This window comes from Micromys minutus (assembly GCF_963924665.1).
Source record: "Micromys minutus genome assembly, chromosome: 8".
NCBI lineage: Eukaryota > Metazoa > Chordata > Mammalia > Rodentia > Muridae > Micromys > Micromys minutus.
In genome coordinates this window covers 7,052,182-7,062,449 of record NC_137977.1, presented here as the reverse complement: position 1 = coordinate 7,062,449, position 10,268 = coordinate 7,052,182, and the positions used below count along the sequence as shown (strand labels likewise).

At 40.3% G+C, this 10,268-nt stretch overlaps 1 protein-coding gene and 1 pseudogene across 2 annotated transcripts; both read left to right on the top strand.

Moving 5' to 3' along the window:
• Positions 1-4,244: 4,244 nt before the first annotated feature.
• LOC308423732 (SLC35A4 upstream microprotein-like) lies at positions 4,245-6,517 on the top strand (the record flags this gene model as incomplete). Its single annotated transcript, XM_080920516.1, has 2 exons — positions 4,245-4,344; positions 6,222-6,517. 2 exons carry the CDS (start codon positions 4,245-4,247, stop codon positions 6,515-6,517), a joined length of 396 nt encoding a protein of 131 aa, XP_080776642.1.
• Positions 6,518-6,907: 390 nt separating this feature from the next.
• Positions 6,908-7,882, top strand: LOC308423604 (putative UDP-sugar transporter protein SLC35A4; annotated as a pseudogene). Its single transcript has one exon. The product of its transcript is annotated as a putative UDP-sugar transporter protein SLC35A4 (transcript).
• Positions 7,883-10,268: the final 2,386 nt, after the last annotated feature.

Sequence of the window (10,268 nt, the reverse complement as noted above, 5' to 3'; positions counted from 1 at the left end):
CAGAGGAATATACATTAAATATACAATAAAAGATATTTTAAAACAAGAGTTTGAAAATGATGTATCCATAAAACTAAAACTTTATGCCTTAAAATAACTAGAATGATTATCTTGATTCAAAAATTCATTAGTTGCAAAATTTGCAAAGGGCAAATAAAATGAGCTAAGGCTTTTATATTAATTTCAATTTCCTGCTCCTTCAAATTAAGCTATGATTATGTAATATATTAGCATTAGAGGGCTGAATACAGACTAGCTAAATCTATGTTCTATTTTTGTAAATGCTTATTATTCTAGCAGTATGTTAAAACAAAATATGTTAAAAAAAATAGACATCTAAAAATCCCATATTCTTAAAAATCTGACATTAAGAATAATAACTAGGTCTAATTCTTTAGAACTGAATAACCAATTGGTATACTGTTCCCTAGGAAAGACTACACCACCACCACACATCTTCCCTTCATTAAGAGTAATTCTTGCTATATTAATCTTGCCAATCCAATGGTATGGGAGATCTTTTCATCTTCTGAGGTCTTCTTCAATTCCATTCTTCAGAGACTTGAAGTTCTTGTCATACAGATCCTTCACTTGCTTGGTTAGGGTGACCCCAAGATATTTTATATTATTTATAACTCTTGTGAAGGGTGTCATTTCCATAATTTCTTTCTCCTTTAAGTAGAACAAGGCAACTGATTTGTTTGAGTTAATTTTGTATCCAGCCAATTTGCTGAAGTTGTTTATCAGCTGTAGAATTTCTCTGGTAGAATTATTTGGACCACATAAATATGCTACCATATCATCTGAAAATAGTGGTATGTTGACTTCTTTTCAATTTGTGTCCCATTAATCTCCATTTGTTGTCTAAACTAGCTAGAACTTCAAGTACTATATTAAATAGATAGGTAGAGAGGAAGCACTCTTGTCTAGTCCCTGATTTTAGTGGGATTGCTTCAAGTTTCTCATCACTTAGTTTGTTATTGGCTACTAGTTTGCTGTAATTACCTTAACTATGTTTAGGTACTGGCCTTGAATTCTCAGTCTTTCTAAGATTTTAACAGGAAGGGGTAAAAATGGTCATTGACCAAAAACAATTTATAGATTCAATGCACTCCCAACAAAATTGCAAATCAATTCTTCTTAGAGTTAGAAAGAGCAATTCTCAATTTCATTTGGAAAAAAAAAAAGGATATTGACATCTATTCTTAACAATAAAAGTACATCTGGGAAATCAGCATCCCAGACCTTAATCTTTACTATAGAGTGATAGTGATTAAAAACTGCATGGTGTTGGTACAGAGATAGACAGCTTAACTAATGTAATAGAATTGAAGACCCTGAAATAAACCCATAAACCTTTGGTCACTTGACCTTTGTCAAAGGAGCCAAAATTATCTAGTGGATAAAAGACAACATTTTCAACAAAATGTGATGGTTCAACCAGTTGATGGTATGAAGGTAAATCCAAATTGATCTACTCATATCTCCTTGTACAAAACACAAGGCCAAGTGGACTGAGGATATCCACATGAAATCAGATATTTTGAATCCAATATAAGGAAATGTCAAGAAGAAACTCAAACACATTGGCATGGGGAATGATTTCCTGAATAGTGCACCAATAGCCTATGCTCCAAGATCAAGAATTAACAAATGAGACCTCATAAAATTGGAAAGTTTCTATAAGGCAAAATACACTCTCAATAGGACAAAATGGCAACCAAGAGGTTGAGAAAAGATATTTACCCATCCTTCATCTGGTAGAGAGCTTATATACAATGTATACAAAGAACTCAAGAAGATAGATTCCAGAGATCCAAATAACCCTGTTATCAATGGGAAACAGAGCTAAACATTGAATTCTCAACCAAGAAAACTTGAATGTCTGAGAAGCCCCAAACAAAATGTTCAACACCTTAAGTTATCAGGAAAATGCAAATGAAGATAACCCTGAGAATCTACCTCATGCCAGTCAGAATGACTAAGAGCAAAATGATGACATCAGATGCTGGCAAGGATGTGGACAAAGAGCAACACACCTCCATGGCTGGTGGTATTACAAGCTGGTACAACCACTTTGGAACTCAGTCTGGCAATTCCTCAGAAAATTTGACATAGTAATACCTGGGGACATAGCTATATAACAACTGAACATACACTCAAAAGATTCTCCAACATGTAATAAGAACATATATGTTCCACCATATTCAGAGTGGCCATATTTATAATAGCCATTAAATGTAAATAACCCAGATATCCCTCAACAGGAAATGGATACAGAAAATGTGGTACATTTACACAATGGAGTACTACTCAGCTATTAAAATTTAGGACTTCATAAAATTCACAGGGGAATTGATGAACCTAGAAAAAACCATTCTAAGTGAGTTATGTAAGTCACAAAAAGCACACATGGTATGTAATCACATAGATATCAGGCAAAGGGCTTGGAATACTCACTAAAGAACTCATAGAACACATGAAACTCTACTGGAAATAAGATCAAAGAGTTGATGTTCAGTCCGACTCAGAAGTGGGAACAAAATAATCAAGGGCAGTTCTAAGTCAAAGGGACTTGTGAGGAAGAAAGGAGGGGGGACAGAAAAAGAGGGGCAGAATCAGGTATGGGAGGAGATGTACTCAGAGTCAGGAAATTGATCAGGTGTATATAGGAATTGGGGCTGGGAAAGTGGGAATAGCATCCAGATAGTCTTAGACTTGAGGAAAGCAAGAACCTTCCAGGCTCCCATGGGACAGATACTAGCTGAATTACCCCCACAAAGGGAAAGCAGGGCATGTAGATACTTTATCCAGAGTTTAGGCATGGCCCCCTGGTTGAGAGATGGGGTAACCCAACCATCTCCAATTTTTAACCCTGGATTGTTTCATTCTAAATCAAATAGAGGGACAAAGAGTGGAGCAGAGAAGGAAGAAATGGACATTCAGAGACTGCCCCACCTGGTGATCCTTTCCACAAGCAGACACCAAAACCCAGACATTATTGTTGATGTCAAAAAGTGCTTGCTGAAAGGAGCCTGATACAGATGTTTCGAGAGGCTTTGCCAGATCCTTTCCAATACAGATGCAGATGCTTGAAGCAAACCATCGGACTGATCACAGAGACCAAAATAGAGGACTTTTGGAAAGGAAGAAAAGAGCTGAAAGAGTATTATCTGGCATCAACGGGAGGGGACGCCTGTGGTCCTGTGAAGGTTTGAGTGTAGAGGGTAGAGGGTAGAGGAATGTTAGGGTGATGAGTAGGTGTGGGGGAGATCATAGAAGTAGTATAAGCAGGGATTACATAGGGGTGTTGCCAAGGAGAAACTGGGAAACAGGATAACTTTTAAATTGTAAATAAATGAATTATCCAATTTTCAAAACACAAAACAAACAAAAATAAACATTAGTACTTGCAGTAGGGTTGGTAATTCATAGCCTTTTTCTGTCCAGTTTCGCATAGTCATTGATGTAGCCCTTGTTAAGCTCATATTTTGTGAGTTATGTATGTGAGAATTTTTTAATGTACTTTTTAACAATGTACTAGGGGAGACAGTCACACAGAATATCACTGATTCTTTGGTTTTTACACTTTTTTCTGCATTGTTCTTTGAACTTTAGTTGCAGCAGTAATTTTTTAATGTATTCACTTGGACTGAGCTCCACAACTCTAAATTTTGATTGGTTGCCCTGAACATACACATAAAAATCATTGTATGGGGTGAGTACAATATGTACATATTTATACATACATATATATGTACATAGTACATCATAGGTGTGTGTGTGTGTGTATGTGTGTGTGTGTGTGTGTGTGTGTTAGTGTTAAAGGAGGCCAAAATTTTGAAGGAAAGAAGAAAGAGAAAAAAATTATGATTATATTCTAAAATTACAATGAAAATCAAAGAAAAAGTAGCTAAATAATGATAAAAGGAGAAAATGATTTGAAGCTTGGGAAATATTTACATTTCTTGTTTACAATAAAGGTTACTGTCATCATAAAGAGGTGCTATTAGCACTTTTTCACAATGAAGGCTGTTTAGAAAATCACTGTGCAAAGGACAAGATTAATTTTGATTGTTATGTTTAAAAGTTCCTCTTTATGATATAGTGCTCTTGTGGCTTTGAGATCTGTCGTGAGTAAATGCATCTTAGCCAAACAACATAGCAAAGGGAAATAGCTCTCCCTGAGGCCAGGATGTAATAGAATTAGAAGAGATCTACTGCTCATCATCTATTTCGCAGAAATGGTCCAATATCCTACTCTTTTCTGTATGTCCAAACTTCAAGTTCTTGAACATATCCCAACACTATCATCTTGGGAACATGCTGTTGAAAATCTTTCCTGTAATTTAACGTTCAAATTATAACACATGTTCAATAGTATAATTTTTTAACTGGAACATGAAAATTGTCATTAATGCAGTGTCCTTACAACCATCCAAAAATTGATAATCATGAAATAACTTATTAATGTCATAACACTTACAAATCACAGTACCCCCATACTGCACTATATAACACACATGCTGAACAATACATAATGACATTACTACTATTTTATATGACTAAAATGAAAACACATTGCTCATCGATACTTTGTACCAACTTTATCAACAATTATGACAGTTAATGGGGGGAGAAGTACCGAGAACCAGTGTAGAGAGCCGTTTGTGCCGCACCCAAACATGGCGCCGGCTTCCCGCCAAGGACTCAGCAAACAGAGCTGTTGCCCAGCCAAGAGACTTAGAGCGCATGGGCCACATATGTCATAGCCAGCTCTCAGGCGTACTAATGAGCTACTGGAGAGTGCACCAATCAGGGAGTGACACCAGTCTCCTGGGCATATAAAGCAGTGCATTTCTCTCCCACGTGGAGATCCCCTGCTAAGAGTATTGTACAATAAAGGTTGTTCACAGAAGAATCCTGTTGTTGCACGCCTATTCCTGCCGGCGGGACGAGGGGTGCGTGGCAACCAGGAAATTAAACTAAGGTATAGAGTGCTGGGGGATGAAGAACTGGGGGTCACCAACAAGTTCCAGATGCCAGGAATGCAAGAGGCTCCCAGCAACCAACGGTGATGACTTTAGCTGAAATACCCAACATAGGGAGAAAGAACCTGTATATACCATATCCAGAGGTTAGGTACGGCCCCTTTTGAGGATGGGGCCACCTACTCATCTCAAAAATATTAACAAAGAATTGATCCTGTCTAAGAAAATTTAGGGACAAGGGGTGGAGCAGCCCCACCCTATGAATCATCCTATATAAAAATATCAAACCCAGACACGATTGCTGATGCCAAGAAATGCTTGTTCACAGGAGCCTAATACAGCTATCTGCTTAGAGGTTCTGCCATAGTCTGACCAATAAAGATACAGATGCTTGCAGTCAACCATCCAACTGAGAAAGAACCTCATATTGGGAGAGTTAGGGGAAGGACTGACTTAGCTGTTGAAGTTTACAACCCCAAATGAAGAAAAACAGCAACAACCATCCCAAACCCCAGTGCTCCCAAAAGGACTAAACCACCAACCAAAAAATGCACATGGAGGGACCCATGGCTTCAGCTGCACATGTAGCAGAGAATTATTTCATCTGTCATCAATAGGAAGGGAGCCCCTTTGATCCTGTGGAGACTTGATGTCACAGTGTAGGGGACAGCTAAAGCAATGAGGCAGGACTGGGTGGCTGAGTAGGGGAGCTCCCTCATAGAAGCAGGAGGATGGGGCAAGGGGAGGGAATAGTAGGTTTCTGAAGGTAAACTAGGGCATTTGAAATCTAATAAAATAACCAATAATAAAAAGCAAAAAAATGAGAATGAAATCATTGGTCTATGTTTAATTTAGTAATATTGAAAAATACAAAACTTATCAAAGGTCATTTAAGCCATCATTGTTTTGGAAAATTTGAAACTTCTAAGTGAATAGTTTAAAACACAACAGAAAAATACACAACACTAAGGTATAATAAGTTATAAATATTAATGAAAATGACAGACACAAGACTAAATCATTTTATTTTCTTTTAGATGAAAACTAGAAAAAAGAAAATTACATTATAGAGTTCAATTCTGTGGTTGTTAGAACTACAAATAGGAACAGGGGAGACATAAGAACACAAGATAAGAGGGGAAGATGGCAGATGACAAGCTCACCTAGTTCCTAGCCTCTGATAAAATTGAGCAGGGCATGGGACTGGGTCAAGTCTCTCCCTTGTCCTAGGTTCTTTGCCCAAGCTTAAGGACCTGACATTTCTCAAGAACCAGCTGCAGCTCCTACAGCAGCATGTAGAAGATGAAGTCAACAGTGGTGTAAGCCAGGATGGCTCACTCTTGTCCTCCCCATTCTTCAAGGGATTCCTGGCAGGATACGTGGTGGCCAAACTGAGGGCATCAGAAGTATTGGGCTTTGCAGTGGGCACTTGTACCAGCATCTATGCAGCTCAGGCATATGCTGTACCGAACGTGGAGAAGACACTGAAGAACTACTTTAGGTCAATACGAAAGGGGCCTGACTAGACCCTTTGGGGAAAGCAGGATGAGCATGTTGGGCCTGAAGGTAGAGACCTTTCTATCACAGGCACTCTATCTGCCTTCCCCTGCTATTGTTCATATGCTAACTTCGCCTATTCTGCCTCTTTCATCCCTGCCTTTCTTCCTGCAGAGAGTGGACAGTGCTTTGTCAGCCTGCACCCTAGACTCCTTTCCTCCCTAGTTCCATGGGACTGACCCCAAAATGATGGGTCATGAATCCCCTCTTCAAGACCTAACTGGAATGTGCAGCTGTCTCTGATCCTCAGTATTCTCTCTGATGATGTACCACAGTTCTATACTCAGTTTCCTACAAATGTGTGCCAGTCCCTCTGTCCCTTGCTAGCAACCCAGGCCACCCAGGTTCTGGTGTGGGCCATGAGTGTAGAAGATGGGGGTATGCCAGGCCTAGCCCGGTCAAGACAGTCTCGCTGGACCCTGATGCTGTTCCTGTCCACTGCCACGTACGGTGCCCATGCGCCATTCTTAGCACTGTGCCACGTGGATGGCCGAGTGCCCTTCAGGTCCTCCTCAGCTGTGTTACTCACTGAGCTGACCAAGCTCCTGTTGTGCGCCTTCTCCCTCCTGGTAGGCTGGCAAACATGGCCCCCGGACACGCCACCCTAGCGCCAGGCTGTGCCTTTTGCACTATCAGCTCTGCTCTATGACGCCAACAACAACCTGGTGATTTATCTGCAGCGCTACATGGACCCCAGCACCTATCAGGTGCTGAGCAATCTCAAGATTGGAAGCACAGCTCTGTTGTACTGCCTCTGCCTTGGACATCGCCTCTCTCCTTGTCAGGGATTGGCGCTGCTGCTACTGATGGCTGCAGGGTCCTGCTATGCATCAGGTGGCTTTCAGGAGCCTGTGAACACCCTTCCCGGGAACCCATCAGCAGCTGGAGCCCGTCCCATGCCCTTGCATATCACTCCACTGGGACTTCTGCTCCTCGTCCTGTACTGCCTCATCTTCAGCTTGTCCTCCGTGTACACAGAGCTGATCACGAAGCGACAGCGGCTGCCCTTGGCTCTTCAGAACCTCTTCCTCTACACTTTTGGGGTGATCCTGAACCTTGGACTGTATGGTGGCAGTGGCCCAGGCCCAGGCTTCCTAGAGGGTTTCTCTGGATGGGCGGTGCTTGTGGTGCTGAACCCGGCAGTAAACGGACTGCTCCTGTCAGCCATCATGAAGCATGGCAGCAGCATCACGCACCTCTTCATCGTGTCCTGCTCGCTCTTGGTCACTGCTGTGCCATCGGCAGTGCCGCTGCAGCTGCAGCTCACAGCCACCTTCTTCCTGGCCGCACTGCTCATTGGTCTGGCTGTGTGCTTGTACTATGGTCGCCCCTAAGTCCTTGACCACCTCCACTCACTTGTGATTGTGTAGATTCGATGCGACCACCAGAGTCACCTCCCATCTCCCCTGCAATCTCCAGCAGCCCTGTAACAAGTGCCTTGTAAGGAAGGCTAAGGTGTCCAGGTTAGCCCTTTCATGTTCAGGTGGGAGAGTTACCCCTAGGAGACAAAGAGTGGGCTTGGTTAAGGAAACACCTAGCTGCACTCCTGTATTCTTCATCCTAAAGAACCGGGAGCCCCAAACCCAGGTCTGGGCAGCCTGTCCTTGAGGCACCCTGTCTTGTCCCGCATGCACATGGCTGCTTCCAGTGACATTTCAGTCTTACCTGCTGTGGTCACTCCTGAAGACTTTGTCTCCAAGCTTGGTGCTGGCTGCTCCAGCTCAGCATGGCTTCCACATAAGAGATGCTTAGTTTGCCCCCTCTACAGTGCTGCTCCCCTTACCCACCCATTATTCTGGAAAGGTCAGGGAGCTGGGACTTGACTCATCTCAGGGAACATTGCCCCTGGGCACTGGCTTAAGCCTACACTCCTGACCCCTGTGCTAACTCGAGAGCCCTGTTGAAGCCCACTTTACCTCTGAAGCGCTTAGGAGGTACTGTTCTTCCCACTCTTCAGAGGTGTCCTAATGTCCAATAACTCGGGAGGGCTCTGCAGAGTAACCAGGGACCAGGTCCAGAAATCGTTTATAGCCAATCAGTGTCTAACTACTTCAGCAATAAAGTCTTAATAAAGTGTTCTAGGGTGTAGGGTGCTTCCTACAACCAATAAATACATAAATAAATAAATAAATAAATAAATAAATAAATAAATAAATAAATAAAATAAAGAAATAAAGAAATAAAAAAAGAATACAAGATAATATTTTCAAAGTAAAATAAATTCTTCTATCATAATCACATTACTGGTGCTTAATGTATGGCTTTCTTATTTACCCTTATATTGTTTATTTATTAATGTAAAGTTCATTGTATACAGGCCTTTCATCCATGGGCTAACTGCTGTTATTTTATTATCTATTAAATAGAGAAAGCTAATGGCTTCTTATTAATATAATTATTATTGTTGTTTCTAAATTTTGATGATATTCAACATTTTTTTCTTCTATTCATTTTTCTTGATTCTCTTTCCCTTTAACTTCTTCCTCGATTTTTTTTTTTTATCTTTTATACCTTTAATCTTATTTTATGGGCATTACTACACTAACCTGAGCTCAATATCTTTGGCATTTATACCCAGAAATAGCATCACTGGATCATATGTAGCATGGTTTAGTTATCTAAGGGCTCTCTGACAGCTTTCAAAAATGTCTAGAGTACATTACATCTCTTGTAACAATACAAAATGTCAATGTTCCACTACATGCAGACTAGTGTGCTACTTGCTTTGTTAGACTAGTATAAGCTTTAAGTTTTCAAAACCTATATTAATAAGGGTTTTTAAACACTTCAAACTCCCTTCTATCCCACCTCCCAGAGGTAAGGTAAAGAAAGATTAATAGGACATAAGGGTCATGTTTCTGTTTAGACGTTGTTCTTTGGGACGATTCTAATCTTCACTGTCAGAAAAACAGCACTCTAGTCCAAAGCATCAAGCATAAATCAGTAGTCCAGTTCAGTCCAAGTGGCAAATACCAAACATAAATCAGTAGCTGGGACTCCATCCAGAAAAGCCACGAGGCTCTCCGAAATCTGCAAGAGTCCATAGAAGTGACAAAAAACAGACAGAGGCCCATGAAAGTGTTTTGATGCTTCTCACTCTACAAAGTCATGATAAATGAAGTTCAGTGAAGATAAGCAAAACACCGAAAGGCAAACCAATGCAAGAGCACCCGTCACAGTCTGTGGGGTTATACTTACATTCTTTCTGAATATCATTTGTCCTCTCAAGTGTCTACCTCAGCAAAACATACTTTTACATGTCTACTTCAGCAAAATATCTCTCCATAAGACATCTCCTAAAAAAAAAAAAAAAAAATGACATCATGCTACTAAGTTTCTAAGAACAATACAAAACAAATCAAAACATAAAATAGGAAGTTCCATTTCATAGTAGTTTTTCTGACTTTGGGGTAGACAGAAGCACAGTAGAATTTTGATTTATGTTACCTTGAATGCACATGGTTTTAAAAAAAATAGTACTTTTGTTTTCCACATATACTTCTTGATTTGAAAATGTTCTCTTCATTTTCTCATCTAAGTATTGTTTGTATTATTTGCTCTTATAGGATGTGTTACATATTTGTATATTGTAGGAACTAATTCCCTGCTTTGGAAACATTGTTTCAACTTTTCAGGTGGCCTCTTTGGGAGGTTAATCATTCCTTTGCTCTTTGGAATATTTTGAATTTAATACTATTGCATTTGCCAGTTCTTTCTCAC